This window comes from Aulostomus chinensis, chromosome 7 (genome assembly GCF_037954235.1).
Source record: "Aulostomus chinensis isolate RoL2024-O1b breed Wild chromosome 7, RoL_Achi_v1.0, whole genome shotgun sequence".
NCBI classification, from domain to species: domain Eukaryota; kingdom Metazoa; phylum Chordata; class Actinopteri; order Syngnathiformes; family Aulostomidae; genus Aulostomus; species Aulostomus chinensis.
The window spans coordinates 26040821-26062379 of NC_141326.1; the positions used below are offsets into that span (position 1 = coordinate 26040821).

The following is a 21559-nucleotide window of genomic DNA, read 5'->3' on the forward strand; positions in this document are numbered from 1 at the left end:
ATTAGTTGTCATCATAGAGTTGTGCGGTGATAGCAGCTCAAATCTGTAAATAATCAACGACGACTCAGGATGAGATTTAAAAAAATAAAAAAATCCTGACACGCCTGTAAAGTGATCGAAGCAAGTTGCAAGTCTGAGCAGGGAGCGTGCGCCGGTGGCTGTTTGGATATGTGATGCCTCCTAGCGCTAGAAGACGAGGTGCATTAAAAGGCTTTGTTTTGTAAACTATCATCAAGAAGCCCAATATACTCCACTGACAGTAACATAGTGAGAATAACAACTACTACATCTTGGAGGTCGTCTCGTCTTAGTGACTGTGTTGAAGGTAAAAGTTGTGGGTGGTTATCAACATGCTAGAACACTGACATGGTCCTTTTGAATCAGATCGGACGGATGAGACTGTCTCATACTAACCTGCTGACATCACAGCGACTCTGATGCCTCCGTCTTTACTCTGATGATCACACCGTGTCACATCTGAATGTGGCCCAGCTGCCATCTTGTGATTACAGCTTTAATTTCACATTTGCACACTTAAAAATTGAAGCCCTGCAGCGATTGTGTAATCTGTTATTGAACTTGCAGACATTTCTTTGCTCAACCTTTTTTTTTTTTTCTTTTTTCTTTTGATAAATACACTAGTTTTTAAATGCAAATTCAGAGGAATGATGTTACACAGCACTGAATTCAATCCGGTTGTTGCTTTGGCCTCTGTAATCTCCTCTCAACCTGCAGGGTGGTGTCTGCTCTGTCATTTCTTTTAAAACAAATCAATAAAGTTGCACTGTTTACACTTGGATATTTCGTTAAGAACCTCTAGCGTCTCTTATTTTCTTCATCATACTAGAAGCTGCAAGTCTGGAAGGAGAACTCCTGTTTCTGGTGAACTGCGTTCAAAAGAACTAGAACACAAAAAATATTCACGAGAAAAAGAAGAGAAAGGAGACAGAGGGAGACGTAAGAGAAATGTCCTCCAAACCCCGAGTTAATGAAATATTAAAGATTCTATGGAGACGGAATCATGTTTGTGGTCCATCTCCTGAGAAATGATCTCGCATCTCCCGTCCAACAGCAGCTCCTTGAAGACATTGTTAGCTGAATCCTAACAGTATTCTTGGAGTATTTATACAAGTCCAGAACAGGGGGTGGCACGAAAGTACAGTGGTTAGCACGGTCGCCTCACAGCAAGAAGGTTCCAGGTTCACCTCTCGGCCGAAGGCCGCGGTGATAGACTCCAGCCCCCGCGACCCTTAACAGGATAAGAGGGAGGAACGGATGGATGGATGGAAGTCCAGAACATTTTCATTATTTCAGCAGAAAATATTTGATGACTTAAGTTGAGCTCCGCACTCAATATTTATATTTTTTTTTCTAAGAGCTGTCTTCTACTTTCTAAGGGGTAGGAGAATTTCCACACATAAATTATTTTCACCTCAATGGTTCTTCCCTAGTTGGATAAGTCAATGTTACATGGGCTCGTTTTAAATAAATATGGATGCTAATAGTGCTAGAAAAAGTATAATTCAAAAAGCTGGACAAGGAAAAGCAAGGGAGGATGCTGGAGCCCACTGATCACCAAGAAATGATTCATGTCAACGTTCAAATCACCTCCTTTATTCAGGGCCCATCTCTGATAGGCTGGAATTTAGGGGCGGGGCTGGCCCTCACCAAGGCTCAACGGCTACACGACACCAACCCACTGACAATTATCACGCGACATATTATCATGATATTGCATCAAAGTTAAAATATCAAGGGACGAAGGAAGTTGGGTGCATATTTGATTTTTTAAAAATAACGGTGCAGTTACAGAGCCGATACTGGAGAGCGTAAATCAATGAATCTTGAGGAGACTAAAAAAAAATAAAAACCCCAAAAAGTGTTCTTGGTGTCAAGAAATATATTCTTTTCTGTTCCACCATTGGAATAAGTAGACTAAGATTGATCCACTCTGTACTTTGTTTGCTCAGCTCGATCCTAATTTGACGGAGTACAAACTTCTGTCATTAATTTGTGACTTTATCTCGTTTGAAATTCATAAGGAGCCTCCAAATGATGACATCATGGCTTTTCTTTCTAGATTTTGTAAAGCTTTTTAATGCAGTGTTGGACAAATTTATGTTCACACGTACTTTTCTCTGCAGAAGTTAATATCATTTATTGATATCCCCGCCTCCTTAATTCCAGCCTATCAGAGACAGGCCCTTAAACATGGGAGGTGATTTAAATAGAATTTGTTTGTATTTGTCCATTTGATACCCTGAAAATGAAACGTGGCACCGGGATAAAAGTCATTTCTTGGTGATCTGTGTGATCCGGAAGCTGGAAGCACGTGTGCCCCCTCCTCACAGAGACAAAGCAAGTTGGAGTTCATCAATAAAGTCGAATGACCAGTGTAATGATAGCAAACATCACAAGAACCACCTTCCACTTCAGCACCAGTTAGCAAGTACAAATCTGCACTTTGATAATACCTTGTACTTCAAATTGTACATGATTAATATGAAATCTTTAGAAGCATTCGATGCTGGATGAACTGCTTTTATGCTGAGAAGCTTTTTACAATGTGTATGAAGGACTGAATTCAAAACTCAAGTACCAGCAGAAATCAAATCTGTGTATCAGAAGGCAAACTGTAATTTTTTTTGCGGCAGAGAAGTCGATTAAAATGTTAAATCAAAGAAATATTAACAGGACTTTTGTTACATACAATTTTTTGACCCCAATTACAGTTTTGGGTATTTGACATCGATATCAATGTTGGAGCTTTTTTTTTTTTTTTTTTTTTTTTTTTTAAATTCACGATATTTCACATGAATGTCAGGAAAAACAGGCTACACAGTCTGCATCCTAAAAAATATACACATATCCATGCCAAAGTACCTCAGCACCATCGTAGTATTTGAGGCAGGATTTTCTTTTCTTTTTAAACAACAAAATGACTGAGGACTCGTCTTCTTGGCTCACCTACTTCTGAAGGATGAAACAAATAATCCACGTGGACTCTGCAGTTCTTGTTTCCAGCAATGAAAGAGGAGAAATTGTCTTCTGGGATGCCATCTGCTTATCAAGTAAATGACCACTTCCTCTGAGACTTGTGTCAGAGAAATAAACCAACACTGCTGTTGTAAATGAAGGAACAGCTATGTGTGTGTGTGTGTGTGTGTGTGTGTGTGTGCGCGCGTGGCGGTTGAAAAGCAGCTCAGCAACATGTCTTCAATATCTGACAGAGGACTACAAACATTTGCAGACATGAATCCAATTGACAAAGCTCGAGCCTGGACGTCGCTCCGCTGAGCCACTTCTCATCAAGACTAACAGGTGAAATGAGGAGGGCAGCTGGTCGTGAACCTCAAACACATTCAGCAGGTTTGGAACCGAGCCGCTGGTGATTCAGAGCAAAGTCCGGGCAACATATCGAAGAAGCCCTCCGTGGCGGAAAAGGATCACTTCCATCTCGCTGTCAAACTGTGCGGTGACGGGGAAAGACTTTCCCTGACTGGTCTGAAAAGAGGAGAGACATACAGACGATTGAACGTGTGAGAAGCTCTACACGGTTCACAAATGGAGGAATAATCCTGATATTCTTCCGTCTGATGAACTTATCTGCTGTGCTACCTTTACGGTGAGCTGCTGCCTGGGACTTAGGCTATCAGGCAGGGTGATGGTGAACTTCTCCTTCCCGCTGATCTCCAGTGAGTCTGCGTTCTGGCCAGGGAGGAACTGCAGCGGCATGATGCCCATTCCCACCAGCTGGTTCTTGTGCAGCTTCTCGAAGCTCTCGGCGATGACAGCGCCAACCCCCTGCGGACGACCGGGTGCACAACAAAATAATATTTTGAGGGCAAATGCAGAATTCATACTCAAAAACTCATTTATTACAAGTTCACTTTTCCACTTGCCAAAGACCAAATTTGTCAAACCCAGGCAGTAGGAATGAGTCCAAACATTCTACATCATCTAACGTTCTCTGGCGCCGATGAACTAACTGAATGGACATTTACCACCACTTATTTCTGCTAACACATTCTGAGCTGAGCGTCTACTGTGGTTTACCAGCAGGAAGGGTCCTTTGGCCACCCAGTCCCTGGAGTTTCCAGAGCCATAGTCTTTGCCTGCTAAGATGATGAGGGGGATGCCGTCTCTCTGGTAGCGCTCAGCTGCCTCGAACACATCCAGCTGACAGACAGACAGACAGACATTTTTAGCGGCAGGTCTGAATCCGAGACGATTGACAGCAACACACAGAGGCTACAGGTGTCAGCTGGTCGGATGACACTCACTGTCTGGCCTGAAGGAATGTGGACAGTCTTGGGACTTGGTTTGCCAATGAATCGGTTTTGCAATTTGATGCTGGCGAATGTGCCTCTGGTCATCACGGCATCGTTTCCCCTGCGAGCGCCATACGAGTTAAACTCCCTCGGTGTCAAACTGTGGAAATTGATCAAAAACGAAGCGTCATCCTCTTATTGTATTGGAAATGCTTGTCAATTAAGTGAGTGGAACCAATGATGCGCTCCTGTGACGACTGTTTCTGCATGTACATCAACAACTCCTGTGATGAGCAGAAATGAAGTTCAGTGAAACTGCTATTGCTGGTCTGAGAGTCTGAAACTGACTGTTTGCTCATCAGGTACTTGGCAGCGGCGCTCGCCCGGGCGATGCTGCCTGCTGGGGAGATGTGGTCTGTGGTCACTTTGTCCCCAAGGAACAGTAAGGCGTGGGCGTCCTGTATCGACTGAGGAGGCGGGACTTCTTTACTCTGAGAAACAAGACAGGGAGAAGTAGGAGGTCTTCACCACCGCTGGTCTTTTTAACGTGTTCCTGTCTACAACAGTCGTCATGACATACAGAAAAAGATGGCTTGCACCAGAGGACTTACTAATTTTGTGAAGAAAGATGGTGAACGGATGTATGTGGACTTGGGGTCCCAGGGGAAAAGTACAGAGTCTGGACAATCAATGTTTTTCCAAAACGTGTTCCCTTTCTGGAGGATAGAAGGGAAATAAGATGAATAAATTCAATTCACCGAATCTGAAGGACACCGGCAGCAAAAATACATGAAAGAAAGCAGGTTTCTCTGAACTTAAACTATGCCGAGCCTTTGGATCAACGTAACGTGAACTAAACATTCAATTGTCTTTGAAGGTTCATATTCAATATGAATAAATTCATTAACTTTGCAACAAATTCTGTCACTCCAGACTCACGGGTCAGTCTCCAAATGCGAGGTGCCACCAGAACTTTAACTTTTATATCTTTCAAATGTTTTCTTACCAGTTTAAACCTCTACCAAGTCTTTAACTGCATTCACACTGATTTAACTCGTTAAACTGAACTTGTTGAAATAAGATTGTGACCCGACCTCCAGTCTCCCCCTGAGGTCCTTAAAGATGGAGGAGATGACAGTGTCCTCTTCAGTCTGTTGGACCTCGTCCCTGGACGGCCAGATATCACGAAGATACAACTCCTTCCCTTCTGATGTCACACCTTCTCAAACACAAACACACACACACACACACACACACACACACACACACACACAATCTTCAAACCCAGTAATAAACCTTCATAGAGCACCTGATGAATGTCTTTCTTACCCAAAGGTTCTTCCTCAAAGTTGATCCCCACAGTGCCTGCAATAGCATATGCCACCACCAAGGGAGGGGAGGCCAAGTAGTTGGCACGCACGCAGTCACACAGGCGGCCTTCAAAGTGCCTGTTGCCAGATAACACACCACAAGCCACCAGATTCCCCTACAAAAGAGCACACGGTCAGGATTTGATTCCAGTGAATTACAAAAAAAAGTCAATCGCTGACAAATATCAGTAAATCTAAAAGAACAATTTGTACCTCCTTGATTGCATCTACGACAGCGTCTGGTAAGGGCGCCGTGTTCCCTACACAGGTGGCACAGCCGTACCCTATCACCTCAAACCTGTCACATGACAAAAAACAAAAACAAAACCTCAGTGGCTCCAGTCTTTCACACCAAATCCCTGTTTATGATGCAGTATAATTCACACGTTCAACAACAACAAAACACCAATTAACAGACAGACAGTAACTGTTGCTAGCAGAGCAGAATAATGGAGGACCTGATGAGTCAGAGCCAGTCATTTCTCTACTGACTTCATACAAGGTGGAGCATGAGTTGCACATGCTTACCCCAGCTTGTTAAAGTAAGGCAGAACTCCACTGGTATTGAGGTAGTGAGTGACCATGCCACTTCCAGGAGCCAGGCTGGTCCGAATGTAAGGCTTGACAACAAGCCCCGCCTCCACAGCCTTTTTGGCCAGTAGACCTGCCACAAGGTAACAGTCAATCAAAAATAAGGGGAGTTCAATCAGCACGTTTGTGTTTCTGACTACATAAAAAGAGCATGAAGTGCAGCTACAAGACTCCCACAGACCTCCTCCTGTAACTTACAAGCAGCACCACAGAGAGAGACTGTAAGTGAGAAAACACTGTGTTTTAAATGCTCACCTGCTGTCAGCATTACAGACGGGTTGCTGTTGTTGGTGCAGCTGATCACTGCAGCGATGACCACCGAGCCGTGGGCCAGCTGGTACTCCTGACCACAGTGCAGGAAAGGAACCCGCAGCTGCTGGCTCTCCTTCGAGATATGGAAACCTTTTGAGCCCACCTGATAGAAGAGCAAAGACAAGAAGCTCATGTTGAGGTCAAATTCTGCTTGAATTTAGTAAATGGAGAGTAAATCTAAGATTGATGGAGTTCTTCTGAGCATACTAACCTTCTCATCAAGACATTTCTGAAAATCTTCCTTCATGCTGCAGATTGCCACTCGGTCCTGAGGCCTCTTTGGTCCACTCACATACGGCACCATGGTGCTCAGGTTGATTTCAATCACCTGCTCAAAGACAAATCTATATTATGACACTTAATTACAAAATTCTACACTTGGCTCATTTTTACAAATAGTGCTATTAGAGCCTGTGTCCACTGGAGGCCTTTCTATTAATCTGGAAGTGCTTGCAATTTATCAATGCTAAATCAAATAATAAAATAACACATCTCACATCCTGAAAACTCAGTGCACTTAATCTCAAATATCATAAATTCAGTTTAACTTCGGCCACCAGCGACAGTTTTATTACTATAAGCCATCCTGATTGGTCGGTGAGTGAAAGACCACAGCAAGCAAAAGTGCTGCTAAGAAGACTCCTGGTCTACTACGTCACCCATTCAACTATTAAGCAATGATTCAAGTGAAACATTGCACCCTACATCAGCCACGTTCACTCTAACAGAGAGTGGACGACGTCTTTTAACAATCTCACCTCACGCAACTCTACTACCACCCTCAGACTTTGACCTCCCTCCTTCTAGCCCCCTTCCACCACCAGGACTGTGGACGAGAGTCAATCGTTCATTTTCCTCCAGAGTTCGTCTTCGTCTCGATTGATTCTTTAATCTAAACCTGCCTCCTTCATCTTTCTGTTACAAATGACATTGATGAGCAGAGTAAAGCTGCACATCCACAGATGAGATTCTTGCTCCAAAGCAAGTGAGCATACAAACCCTGTGCTGCTTTCATGGCCCCAAAAAGGCAAACTGCATAAAACAGCATTGGTGGTGTACCTCCATTATTCTGTTGACTCAAGAAAAATACATTCCTGAACTGTACTTGGACACATTTTCACCTCCAACTACACCCAAGTAGTCAAGTCAAGTCAATTTTATTTGTATAGCGCCAAATCACAACAAAAGTTATGTCATGACACTTTACAGGTAGAGCAGGTCCAGGACCACACTCCTTCAATGAATTCACACCCAACAATTCTCCATCAGCACATCCTGCAACAGCAGCGACGAAAACCTTCCTTTTAACAGGCAGGAACGTCGAGCAGATCCAGGCTCAATGGGGACGGCCTTCCTCTTTGACCGGTTGGGGGGAAAGAGAGCAGGAGAGCGGGGCAGAGACCCGACATAATGAAGCTTTGAGCCTCAACTATGTGTTAGCGCACAAAGATACTCTGCAGCTAGGAAGACATTACCTCAGAGTACTGGGGGTCTTCTGAGGGGTCCTCATAGCTCCTGAAAAGTTTGACAGCTTTCATGTAAGACTCCAGTAATTCAAGTTTTTCCTGTGAAAAATCTGAAAGGAAAGTGATGACAATCGGTCAGTTTTTGGACACTAAATAATGCCTCATGATGGTGTTGATAACGATCAAAACTACAGTTTGTGAACATGGAAACGCATGGACTGTGTAAAGCAGTGACGAACTCACTTGTCCTTTTAAAGTGCTTAAGTGTGACTTGGTCGAGTGGGAAGAAGCTGACAGTAGCGCTGTACTCTGGGCACATGTTGGCGATGGTGGTTCGGTCTGGAGTTGACAGCTGGGACACACCAGGTCCGAAAAACTCTACAAACCTTCCGCCAATCCCAGCTTGCCGTAAGTGCTGTTCAAAAAAATAAAAAATAAAAAAAATAAATCACAAGATCCATTCACATGAGCTCATGAGATAAATGTATTTACCACACGTATAAATGTTACAGTTCCCCGCTAGATTCTTGTAGCGTGCAGTGATACCACATCCTGGCAAGTAGGTGTTTACTCCTCTTCTGATGATGTGTTTATTCTGTTTCTCACAGGTTCATGTGTAAGACAGAGAGCAGTGCAGTGTTACCTTGGTGATGCCAAGGACAATGTCTATGGAGGTGGACAGGGGGTTGATGGAGCCCACCAGTTTACAGCCCACAACCTGAGGAAGAGTCAGAGAAACTGGCTGACCCAGCATCACGGCTTCTGACTCAATTCCTCCAACACCTGGGAGAGAAACAAGCGTGAATGTAACATTTGACCTTGTAAACATTTTAAACTATCAAATGTGATATTTGGTACTATCTTATGCTTGCTCCTCACTCCTCAAGGTGAAACTACAGCTAGCAGATAATACACAAGCAAAAAAAACTTCAGAGGCTGGTTTACCCCAGCCCAGGATGCCCAGGCCGTTGATCATGGTGGTGTGTGAATCGGTCCCCACCACACTGTCAGGGTAGATAAAGCCGTCGCTGACCTGGATCACTCTGGACAGATACTCTAGATTCACCTGGTGGACTGCACCAACATCCGGAGGAACAACATTCACATTCTTGAATGCTTTTGTGCACCACTGTGAGGCAGACAGACAGGGAACGGTTAACTTTGTGCAACTTTATTCAATGTGTCTGTGTCTGCTCATTTATCTAGTCTGTCTTCTTCTTTTAGAGTGTTTATTTTAGCGTAGTGTTTTCTGTTTCTTCATGTGCAAATGTCAGTGCTTGTCGCGCCACATGGTCGAAATGCCATCTCATTTCTACAGAGTGCTGAACAAAATATGGCTGCGGTGACAGTTAAGCTCCGGGGGGACTTGAATAAGAATTGATGTGCTCTTACATTTACCTTAAAGAACTGAAGTCTCTCTTTATTTCGGATCAGTTCCATCTCCTGATTCTTCAGAGCCGTTTCAGGTCTGTCGAAAATAAAAAAGGACAAATCATTTTATGATTTATTGATAAGATCTAAATGGTGCTTACACATGCTATTGAAGGGAAACTTTGAACATTGATCATCTCTGATTTTGTATTTCCATTTAACTGTGGAGGGAATTTTAAGCAACTGTGACTACGCTGCAAAACAGGAAATGCGTATTAAAAAAAAACGTCCAACTGTTATAACTCAGAAATTGTAATTGTCTGTAGTATTTGGTTGTTTTTCAGGCAGTCAGGAGACAAAGGCAAAGTTTGGGAATATCAGTGGAGACAACCGTCACAGGAACAGCTCATCAATCATAGGAGATTATTCAAAATAGGGGTTTCCATTTCCTGCAAATTTACTCTTTTCTCTCTTCACTCTTCTCACCAATCTCACCATGTCCTTCTTAACTTACTCTGAAACGGGCTTCAGGTGAAAAGGGCAGAGGAGAGGTGTGTTCTCTATCTGCTGGACAGAGGCTGGAGGTCGACCCGGGGAGGCTGGGGGGTCACTGCAGGCACCTTTGCTACAGGAGCCCCGCTGACCTCCACAGTGTGAGCCTCCTCTGGGCAGAGGTCTGGAGGGCGCTGGTCGGGAACTGGAATCCCCTCCACCAGGGTTCGGAGTGTTCTGTATGGCACTGTGGATCAAACGGAAAATCAAATCAGACACTCGGCTGATCTTTTTTTCTCTCCATCATTTGTATTCATTGTCATTCTACACTACATAAAGGAATAGAAATAGGAATATAAAAATAAATGCAGACGCACCATTTGCTGTAATCAATTTGTAATGAATGGTCTACAATGAGGTCTGTGGGGCATTTAGGGTTGACGAGGCTGGGGTCCATGCCGTGTTTGGCCACGGCGTCTCTCATAGCTGCCAGATCCACCATAGCAGGAATACCGCTGTGAAAACCAAAGAAAAGTAATCCAACCTTCTCTCTGGGTTAGGTTCAGGAAAATTCTGCTCGAATAACTTCAAAGATTTTATTTGGGAAGATTACCCACCCCCCCCCCCCCCCACAAAAAAAAACAAAAAAACAAAAACAAAACACAAAATTTAACAGAAACTCACGTGAAATCCTGTAAAAGGATTCGTGCTGGAGAGAATGGCACTTCAGCTTTTTCCTGCTGCTGCTGCCAATCTATGATGTTCTGGACGTCTTCTTCTTTTATGTAAAATCCATCACATTTACGAATCGCTGCCTCCAGAAAGATGCGCATGGACAGAGGCAGCTTATCTTGGAGGAGCAAAGAAAAAGAAAGTGACTGTATTAACTTTAAGACAATACAGTCACTCTAAATTCAACTGCTTTCACTGCTGCTATTTGCATGCACAGCTGCACTAGGACACATCAGTGGTTAAACGCATTGCTGTGCGGACCGTATATTTTACAGATTACATGACAAAGTTGTCGTGTGTCCTGACTCACCATATCTTGCATCATTTAATTTCTGTGGATTGAAGAACTTAATCCTGCCATCTGTGAGTGTGTCGATGAGATGGCTATAAGGGTGCTCTGGAGAAGAGAAACACACATTTATTAATATACTGTCTACAGTTCCAGCCTGCGTGACACAAATCTGGCATATTTCAAGGTGTCATCGCCTCTTTAATCTTTTTTCCTTTTTTTGCCTCTGCATGTTTGGCAGCAGCTTGGCCAGGCTTACTGTGTGTGACTGAGGTTTTTTGTAATTATTGGTTATAAACAGCAAAGCAAATACTCAACTCACTCAAAATGAAATGCACATCGGTGTGAATGGAGGCAGGTCTTACATGAGCTCAAAAAAGTACAGGCAGATCACAAAGCACATATCTGTTTGCAAACTTCTGTATTCAGTATTCAGCCTTTCTTCTGAGTGATGATTGTACTTTTTGTTAACTCAGCAAAGCAAATATTCTCCAGAACTGCCAAACAGTCATTTTAACAAGGCTGTGATCACGTTTCTAAGTAACTTTAATAACAAAAATGGAAATCATTGTTTGTGGCGGAGGGCAAATTCAGAGTTAAGAGAAATGGAAACAATCGTTCTGGTTTCATTTTCTCCTTTCTGGTCTTTAAGTGAACTCAGGTGAACTGAAGTTGTGGTTGAGGCCCTTCTGAGAAATGTTCCCACCTATGAGAGTGACAATAATCTATCAGATGATAGTCTTGATAGTACAAGACTCAAAAATGGTGTGCATGGTCAAAAAAACAAAGGGTTAATTCAGTTCATATGGGTCAAATGTTCAATTCCACTTTAAGATTTGAGGTAATATGATAAGCAAGTGGCAACCTTCTTTGGAGGACAATGAAATCTTTGAGTCTCGGACACTCACTGATCTCAGCAGGACATCATGCTGGAACTTTCTCACATATCTTGCTTTGAAAGCAACACTTTTATGTTCATAACGAAACTGACACTGCAAAGGAACCACTGGAATGAACCCAAAATACAATGAAATTACATACTGACTTTAAAATAAAACATGCATGGTGGGGGGAGTTAGGGGTTCCCAAATGTTAAATGTGTATAATCTGAACAAAGAAAGAACTAGAAGGACGAGCATAACTCTCTTCATTCGGGACAGAGTGCAAAGATGAAACGCAGCTTCCTGAAAAATGCTTGTAAAAAAACAAATACCCATACATTATGGAACTGGTTTAGTCTCATTCCAACAAATATGATAAAAAAAAAACAACACGGAATGACACACAGTTTCAAATCATCTTCACCTGAAGTATTTCCTCCTGTGTCTCTGGTGCTGACTGTCAGGGGTACTCAGGTGTTACAATGAGTACTTCTTTGATAATAAGCACACCACCACAGTTTAAATGGTGTAGAAATCCATAAAGTCACTGCTATCAACTGTTTGTTGTCCCATAATCATAAGTGATCTTGTTAGCTCACTTTAATTTTCACTGAGTCCCAAAAAAAAAAAAAAAAAAAAAAAACAGCTGCAGAAATTGTACATGAATAACACTTCCTGTAAATGTAAAATGGACTTCCTTGTGTAAAAGGGAATTTCAGACACCAACACCTCCGACTACCTGGTGCTCTCTGCCTGTAGCTGCAGACTTGCATGAATGATGGAAGGAAACATTCATGTTGTACAAAACAAATTAGGTCAACACAAAAACTGTAAATAATAATAATATTACTAACGGGCACACGTGCCATGAAGAATGATTAGTAGAATGAAGACATTCTGTACCACCCTCTATTATTTGGTGAAACAGTGACAATCACGACTACTATTCAAATAATACAATGTAACTCTATGGATAATATATCACATTCTAATGCTGCACTATTTGGTGAAAACTCATACAGCAATTATTGTGAGCAATATTGTGACTTGCCTTATATTAAACAGATGAGTGGACAAATTTTGAAATATCTATTTCTTCACGCAAACAAAATTTAATATTAACGGTTATATACTTGAAAAAATATTGTATTTGTTTGTGGCGAGGCACTGGAGGTCACAGATCACTGTTGCAAGGGTAGCCAAGACATTAAGTTGCAGCTCAGTTTACTTTGAATAAGCAAAACCTGTTTTACAGAGCATTCGTCTGGGTCGGTGGTGAAGACATTATTCCTGCTGTTGATGCGACAATTTTAGAAGCAAAATTTGTTCACAAGGGGATGGTTTTAAATCTAGTAGCAAATTGATATGACACTGACATTAAAAGCAAACACAGCAATCTGTCCCATCCAGTTAAATGCTACACTGATCATTTCCTGAAGAGTGCAGGTCTTGAGGCCAGATTCTTCACACATGCATATCACTGGTCTTTGTAAATCATCACACGGACACCTCATTTGCTTCCTGTCATTACCTGCTGGAACATTCATCTCCTACAATGCATCTGAATAATCAAATTAAAAACAAACAAAAAACATACAAGTACAGAGCACCGGCCAGAGAACCGGTAAAATCGACCGTGTTTATGCTAACATTAACCACACAATTTCACACCTTAATTCAGATGCCTGTTTTATTAAAGTTTTCATGACCTCAAATACACTTTGCGAGATGTCACAGGCAAACGAAAACCTGACTCGATGTTATCGCCCTTGATATCAACATTTCTGGATAACTACGTAACACAATGATTCAGTGCAAAACGAATTTCCCAGCGATGACCCCGCTACCTGCGACCATCATCCTGCATGAAATAACCCCTTCTTGTGTCCTGATGACAGAACATGGAAGACAGCAGCTACAAAGCTAGCTCTGGTTAAAACTGCTAACACTGGTCCTTATCATGAAGCCCAGTGGCAAACTAGCCACTTATCATAGCACTGGTGCTGAAGAGATAAGAAATAACAAAGTAATAAAACCCCAAATGAAAGCCTATATGGAACCTGCGGGGAAGTAGGGAGCACCGGTGCAAGGCAGGACAACTCTGGTGTGCGGTATAGGCTAATTTCCCAGCACTTGCTTAGTTGAGAGGGCAACCAAGCGAGCTAATGTTAGCTTGAATATATCTGACTGTTTGACGCCGGTGCATTTTATGTAACACTGACACAACGCATATGGCAGCCATCTTCTTTAAAATAACGACGTTAATATTTAACTCTCACTCTAAATAATAGAAGTCTGAGCAGATGGTGCTGGCAAGGTAAGGTTTGCAGAAGACATCTCTTTACCTTTGACTAGGGAAGTAGGCGCCATGATGACTTCTGAAATCAACACGACCCGTCCTCCTGACGATCAGTGTGGCAACATCGTACCGCCCAATCAACAAAGAGTTCTGGGGCCACGCCCATTTCCTTCAAAATAAAAGCACGACATAGATAAAAAGAAAACAAACCAAAAACAAAAACAAAACAAAAAACAGCCTCTGAAAATTAAGTCATTACACATGATGGTCTGTCTAAAAATTTGGTGCATTCAAATGTGTTTCTTAATGAGATAGAGTGATTGATGTTTGAACATATTCATTGTTTTCATCCCTCAAAGCATTTCCCTCAAATATATAAAAAGGAATTAATGCAGTCTTATTATACCAACAGCGTCTAGTAGCACAAATTTGAAAACAATACCTAATGAGATTTTTTTGACAAATAGTTTAATGTAGGATTTGCCACATTGAAGTGTTATTTCATATCAATATTCTCATTTTCAATGAAAAAAGACATATAAAATATCAATGAGGAATCTTTTATGGGGCTATGACTAAAACAAAGATGTTTTGTCTTTTTTTGAGTCAGTGCTTTTCCCTGCTCTTAATTTCAGGGCAGGACATCTGTAAATTTATTTCCAAATATACTGATTGTCACTTAACTATAAATTGTATCGGTAAATTTTTTTCATACTTTCCCAGCACGACATTAAAGATCCAGAAAAAGCAGGACCCATTTTTTTAAAAGAATAATATTCCAGATAATCACCTTACTTTATAACGTTTATCTGAAGTATTGTATTTATTCATGATTAAAACAATGGTATCAAGCAACAACAAACTACATGGAAAAATTAAAACAAATAATTGTGTGCAACATTCTTACATGTAGTCAGAGTAAAACGTCATCAAGTCGGGCAATAATGTATACAGCATTTCATTTTATTAGTCAACATTATTCCAGGCTACTTACCAGTTGACTGTGACTTTAAAGGTTTCCCATTGGATTCTGGTGTAACTGTGCTGCCTTCAGGGTACCTCTGACTTCTGTGCAGAGAGAACAGACCACAGACTTATTCGTGAAGTCTGGGAGTGTCACTGAGAGGGCTGCTTCACATCAATCTGAGTAAAAATGAATCATATCATGGGATTAAGTCAACAATCATCAGTTCCCAAAGTAGGGGTCAACACAGATGTGAAGTCACAAGGTGATTTCCAGAAATCAAAAAGTTAAAAAACAAAATCTAAAAGCCCTTGATTGTTCTTAGCAATCGAATAGTTTCATAACTACTTTGGAGGACGCACCTCCTACGTACCTACATCCCTGTATTTATTCAACTTTGATGCTCTATTTTTGCTGTCTCTTTGCTGCTGTAGAACCAGGAATGTCCCCATCTGTGGGACGAATCCACGATCATCAAGATCATCAATATTAAGGCAAATGTGTCATACACAAGTTAAAATGTTTTGTTTATGATTCATTATATGTAATACTCTGGTGGGCCCAGTTTCATGGTTTGCTTTTACTGTTTTGTACATACTTTGTATGAAGTAATATTCTGTTAAAACAATTCAAGTATATCTTGAAAACTTACTCAAGAAGAGTAGACATGTGACCTGTTCACCTGTGTTAACCTGCCAACCCTGCACTGACTAGGTTTAAAACGTTGGAATTATTTAACTAGAAATATAAAATTGGCTCTTTTTTGATCCAAATGTAGCCCAATTATTGAAGGAAATATGCATTAAATGATTACACAGGCCATTGCAATATGGGCGTTTTTAACCACAGGTTATTTGGAATATTTTCAACAAGCCAGACAGTTTGTATATGTTTAACAACAAAAGGCAGAGAAACTGTATTTGCGACGTTTTTGCCGGACGTGAATGCATCACATCAAATTACACAAGCAAGCAACATTTGAAACGTCAAATTGGGCGCTTTGGTGGAAGATTAAATCTTTTAAAAGCCACAGTTCGCGTGTTTTGTTCTTTTCTTGAATGAGTTCGTGATGATAAAGCCAACGCTCAGCTCATGACCTTTCACCTTTAGCTCGCTCCAGGCAGGCAGTAATGGACGGAAGACATGGTGGCACTACTATCCGCTCAGCAGGCCGAATGAGGGGCTGACGGTGCGGGCGGAAGGTGAATCGTGCTACCAAATCTGCCTTACAGGTAAGTTTCACCTTGGCTTTCTTATTAAACTCCCTGGTCTTTGTGTTACCACTCAGACAGAACGCGAGTCATGTCGCTAGCTTGCTAACCGTCAGCGCGAGAACACTCTGTGACATTGCACGTGCTTCTGCTGCCAGGGTTTGATTACAAAACGCGGCTGATGGATTTATGCGTTCACATGGCAACGTTAGCCTGCAGAGCTAATGGTTCTCCGACGAGGTTTTACTGCTGTTTTACCAGCTGCTTTTAAACGACTGTGTTCGGTGTGTCGAAGCCGTTCCTTGTCAGTCAACACCCCCTCTTGGTGGACTCGTCTGTGGTGATCACTCGTGAATCTCGTCCCAATCCCGGATTTAATAACTGCTCAAGCTTTGCCTCAAGGAACACAAAAGATTCCAAATTATTCCTTGATTTCACTGCAGCAGGTCTGCAGAGATTTCCCACATATATTGCATGAATCCATACTGTTGACGAGATCATGTTTTTATTTAGAAATCCTGTTTTCATACCAAGCCAGATAGATCAAGGTCATACCATATTCATGTTTTCACATACTGGAAGACGCTTGAAAACCATGTGAATTTGTTAAAAGTTACATCTTTATTTTCAAAATATTTGGGAAAAGTCCATAATCATGTATTTGTTTGATTGAGACTGAACAAACCTGATATGATACATCGAAATGAGCGATATCTCCTAGTGATGGGTGAGCTGCTCAGGTTCTGTTCACGGAAGCAGATTGACTCAGGCTGTTGTTGTCATCCTACAGATGTGATGGCAGCTGGAGGGTTGATGACCTTACACAGGAGGCTTTAGGGGCGTGGCGCCACCCTGGCCAGCACCATGCAGCAGAAAGGAGCGATCCAGATTATTGAGTGGGAGGATCTGGACAAGAAAAAGTTCTACTCCCTGGGTGTGTTCATGACCTTGACCACCCGGGCCACTGTGTACCCTGCCAGCCTCATCCGTACTCGCCTCCAGGTGCAGAAGGGGAAGGCGCTGTACTCCGGCACCTTTGATGCTTTCTGCAAAATCTTACGAACAGAGGGTGTTCAAGGCCTGTACCGTGGCTTCATGGTTAATACGTTCACGCTGGTCGCAGGGCAAGCATATATCACCACCTATGAGCTGGTGCGCAAGTATGTGTCCCAGTACTCTCCCAGCAACACAGTCAAGTCAGTGGTGGCAGGAGGGGCAGCGTCCCTGGTGGCACAGACCATCACTGTACCCATAGATGTGGTTTCCCAACACCTGATGATGCAAGGTCAGGGTGAGCACCTGACCCGTTTCAAGGCCAAACCCAAAATGATGCTCGCTGCATCCAAGCGCAGGCTGACATTTGGGCAAACCCGGGACATTTCTGTTCAAATATTTGCAGCCGATGGTTTCAGTGGATTTTACAGGGGATACGTGGCGTCGCTTCTCACGTACATCCCCAACAGTGCGCTCTGGTGGCCTTTTTATCATTTTTATGCAGGTAAGTTAACACTTTAATCTGTGTTGTGAAATTAACTTCAGCTTTTAATTTGCCATTCATAGGAAACCAGTTTCAGGTGCAGCAAGTTAACATGAAAATATACAAAGAAATCATGAGAAGGGCAGTAAATTGTCGACTGACACTTGACAGCTTTTTTGCCACAATCACAAGTGAATAACATCCAAATCTGGCAGAGCAGCTGACTTGTTCCTTTTGGATGAAATCTGTCTAACACACTTGTATCTTTTGTGTTCCCAGAGCAGCTGTCCATGCTCGCACCAACTGAGTGCCCCCATCTGATGCTCCAAGCCTTGGCCGGACCAATGGCAGCAGCCACCGCCTCCACCCTCACCAACCCCATGGATGTTGTCCGCGCAAGAGTGCAGGTAAGCACAAAAAGGAGGCAACCATCAAGAAGGAAATAAGGACATGACCACTTTAGAGACTTAGGAGGCACAGTGGGTTGCGGGGGTTTTGTATTTTTGTATTTTAACTGCGATGTGACCGGCTACTTAACAGGAAGTCAGGAGGGTTTTGACACAGACATTTTCATTTTTGGATGGAGGGCGTGGGCTATAGGAGGTTGCTTTGGAGAAATAATGAAGTGCACATGAAGAGAAATGTACTGCAAGGTCTTCCTGCATTAATGCCTTGCTTCCATCTCAGACACATCCAACCCATTTGTTTGCTTGACTAAAGTTAATTATCAAATCATAACAGGCCCAATTTACCATTTCCTTGTCGCTGAAGGTGGAGGGACAATCATCTGTCATTGAGACCTTCAAGCAGCTGCTGGCGGAGGAGGGCGTCTGTGGGATGACTAAAGGACTGTCGGCCCGCATCATTTCCTCCATGCCAACGTCGGTGCTCATTGTGGTGGGATATGAGACTCTGAAGAGACTGAGCCTGCGAGCTGAGTTGGTCGAGTCCAGACACTGGTGAGGGGCTACAAGTTGGACCCACACATCCCTCAGACCTCTGGGCAACTAAGCCACCCTGTACAGCGGGTAAAATAAGTGTCAGACACGTCACCGTTTTTCCTCAGTTAATAGGTTTCTAAAAGGTGCTGCTGACATGAATTTTTCACCAGATGTCGGTAACAACCTGTGCAACCCACACATGCAAGAAATCTAACCTGAGATGTCCATAAATTAAGTTATGTGTAATAAAATGGAATGACACAGGTAATAGTATTCAACACTTACCTAAATGTATTTAATACTTCATACAAAAACACTTTTGTTGGTCATTACAGCTTCAAGACGCCTCCTGTGTGGAGAAACTAGTTGCATACACTGCTCAGGTGTGACTTTGGCCCATTCTTCCACACAGTCTTCAAAACTTGATGGTTTCACGGGCCTCCTGTCTGAACTCTGATCTTTAGTTCTTTCCATAGATTTTCTGTGGAAAGAACTAGCTGCTCCAGAGTGATGTTTAGACCAGTGGTTCTCAATCCTGGTCCTCAAGGTACACTGCCATGCTTGCTTAGACTATCCCTGCTCCAACACACCTGATTCAATTTAGTGGCTTGTTATCAGATCTCAGCAGAGCCTAGTAAGGAGCTGAACATTTGAATCAGGTGTGTTGGAGCAGGGATATGTCTAAGCAAGCAGGGCAGTGTACCTGAGGACCAGGATTGAGGAAACACTGGTCTGGAGCCATGCTGCTGCAGGCGGGACGGTTCTGCTCCTGGCTGATGTCTAAACTGTTACTGTGGAATATGAAAGAAAACAAAATGGTGCATTTTGGTGAAATCAACATTTGAACGCTCAACTGTTTTTCATGCGATCAGTGTCATATTGAGAGAAACAGCTTCTAAAAAGAGAGGTGATATCATCAGGCTGTATTTGGTTATTGGCTGCTGTACTGCTAATTTTATGAACTTGTGCGTTTTTTTTAAAATTCCTGGATACGCAGAAGTCCGAGGGTTTTGTATTTCACTGTCATGTGATAGCACAGATGTAGCTCAGGATGGGATATGAAATTATCCCCAGTTGTTTTTTTTCCAAAAGAGCTACAGGTCATTTTTTGTATGTACTTATAGAACATTCATAATGAGGCCAGTCAAATTAGATCTAACGTGTCACGCTCAGGTGCCTTGTTTCCATCATATTTAAAGAGCAGAGGAGCTGAATATGAGTGCATTCCAATCAAGGTATTTGTCTTGAGGGTTTATTCATGCCATCAAGGTCTCATTGTGTAGTTTTATCTGAAGAGTTCGAGGGTATTTAATTTTACAAAAATGAATATTCTTTTGCCCCCCCCCAAAATATCCCTGAACGGCTGAATGGTTTCAGGAGAACACAGGATCAATACATCTCTAGACGCTGATGTGATTATGATCTGTGATTGATAACTAAGTGAGTTTATTGGGCCAATAAAAGCAATTGAATATCACTTGTGTAAATTAAGTGTACATAACAAAAAAAGAAAAGGAGCGATACAAAGATTTGTACTCTGGAGACAGGCAACCATTTAGTTTGTTTTCAGGGTGGGTGTCAGGTGGTGGCAACCCAGTGTTGTCCTCACGAGCCACTTTCTACTTGTGATAAGTTTGTTACATTATTTACTCCTCTGGATTTTATCGGGCAGAAACTAGAACCGCTGGGCCTGCCTGATGTTCAACATCAGGAACACGCCGGCACTTTGGGACATTTGCTTTACTTGCCATCCTTCTCAGGGTCAGACGAGATGCTTCTCTCCACTGTGCTACTTTAGCCTGATTCTGTATCAGTTCATTGATTGGTGTGAGGTCAGTGTTGTGTGATGAACTCTGAACGCAGACATGGAGACAAGAGAAGTTCAAAGTGCGTGAATGTGTCTAATTCGATGGTAGATGTTACACCAATCAAAAAGAAGCCACATGTTGGACCATTTCTTCCCTTCTACTGTCCCTTCCGTTGCAAGTTTGATTTGTCAGTACCAATAAAAGGTCTTGATTTACTCAGAGACATAAGAGACCAATGGAACCAGTTCTCGATTCTCACCCCAAGTCGCCTTAGAGATGATTTGTGCCACGTTTTTAGGTTTGTAGATGCAGCAGTGTTCAGCTTTAGAGACAACTGCCGGCGCTCATCTCAGCAAGGTTCTTTTATAAACCGTTAATGTCGTGTTTACAGACAGCACTTCTCAGTTTGTACAACACAAGGGTTGCAGCGCTTCCTCCTATTTCTGAAATACAAGTTATGTATGGAATCACACAAGCACCAGCCAAATGTACCCACGACCTGCCGTGTAGCGTTCAAGACTCGTCTCATGTAGTTTGATGTGTTTTAAACATTGAGAACTTGTGGATTTTGAAATGTAATAAAGAAGTTTGGAACCACTGCAATGGCTGACAACTGATCAGTAATGAAGATTTCTCTTCGGATGTGCAGACTCATGTGAGCGCACTTCAGAAAATCTTAATTGAAGTGTACAACTGTATTTAAGCTCTGGATTTTAGAATTTGCTGTATAGCCACTGGCCACTAGAGGGAGCACAAGGTCCTACTTAAACTGGACCCCCCCCCCCCCTTACAGTTTAGATTCTAGATGCCCATAAAGGATTTTTAGTCTTATTTGATCTCTTAAGATTATTCAAGCATGCCTAATGACATTCCATAAAACTTCAGCTGAATTTGTATTAATTTTAATTTGGTCTTCCATATTTTTTTCCCCTCATTTATCTCCTCGATTGTACATCCCCAGTTCCCCCCAACAAGCGGCTCTGTTTGCTTCACCTTACCTGACACTCCAGGGTGCACCACAGGGTACCACACCTGCTTCCTCCGACACGTAGAGGCTGAAGTGCATCTTTTTTTTTGTCTGACA

At 42.4% G+C, this 21559-nt stretch overlaps 2 protein-coding genes across 3 annotated transcripts; one reads left to right on the top strand and one right to left on the bottom strand.

The window, feature by feature from the left end:
- Positions 1–5: 5 nt before the first annotated feature.
- ireb2 (iron-responsive element binding protein 2) lies at positions 6–16337 on the bottom strand. 2 transcript variants are annotated; one of them, XM_086209582.1, is made up of 24 exons: positions 16143–16337; positions 15069–15142; positions 14121–14243; positions 10916–11002; positions 10558–10723; positions 10251–10388; positions 9896–10120; positions 9409–9478; positions 8956–9139; positions 8654–8793; positions 8254–8425; positions 8020–8120; positions 6756–6872; positions 6488–6647; positions 6170–6305; positions 5855–5939; positions 5601–5757; positions 5366–5490; positions 4883–4987; positions 4620–4762; positions 4284–4431; positions 4057–4179; positions 3619–3804; positions 6–3504 (listed from the first exon to the last, which is right to left on the bottom strand). In XM_086209582.1, the coding sequence occupies exons 3-24, from the start codon at positions 14143–14145 to the stop codon at positions 3394–3396; spliced, it is 2904 nt and encodes a 967-aa protein (XP_086065708.1). In that variant the 5' UTR covers positions 14146–14243; positions 15069–15142; positions 16143–16337; the 3' UTR covers positions 6–3393. The 2 variants fall into 2 exon arrangements, with proteins under 2 accessions (XP_086065708.1, XP_086065709.1); XM_086209583.1 differs by lacking the exons at positions 15069–15142; positions 16143–16337 and having other exon boundaries at positions 14121–14287.
- slc25a44a (solute carrier family 25 member 44a) lies at positions 15976–21086 on the top strand. Its single transcript, XM_086209588.1, has 4 exons — positions 15976–16270; positions 17040–17747; positions 18006–18133; positions 18498–21086. The coding sequence occupies exons 2-4, from the start codon at positions 17114–17116 to the stop codon at positions 18687–18689; spliced, it is 954 nt and encodes a 317-aa protein (XP_086065714.1). The 5' UTR covers positions 15976–16270; positions 17040–17113; the 3' UTR covers positions 18690–21086.
- The last annotated feature ends 473 nt before the right edge of the window (positions 21087–21559 follow it).

Bases quoted from the DNA above. Each gene is read 5' to 3' on its own strand.
- ireb2 (XM_086209582.1), bottom strand. From the start codon at position 14,145: ATGGCGCCTACTTCCCTAGTCAAAG. The intron at 10,121-10,250 runs GTGCGTCTGCAT...TTTGATCCACAG, and splicing joins CAAATTGATTACAGCAAATG to TGCCATACAGAACACTCCGA. The intron at 5,758-5,854 runs GTACAAATTGTT...GCTCTTTTGTAG, and splicing joins TCGTAGATGCAATCAAGGAG to GGGAATCTGGTGGCTTGTGG.
- slc25a44a (XM_086209588.1), top strand. From the start codon at position 17,114: ATGCAGCAGAAAGGAGCGATCCAGATTATTGAGTGGGAGGATCTGGAC. The intron at 17,748-18,005 runs GTAAGTTAACAC...TTGTGTTCCCAG, and splicing joins TTTTTATCATTTTTATGCAG to AGCAGCTGTCCATGCTCGCA. The intron at 18,134-18,497 runs GTAAGCACAAAA...TTGTCGCTGAAG, and splicing joins TTGTCCGCGCAAGAGTGCAG to GTGGAGGGACAATCATCTGT.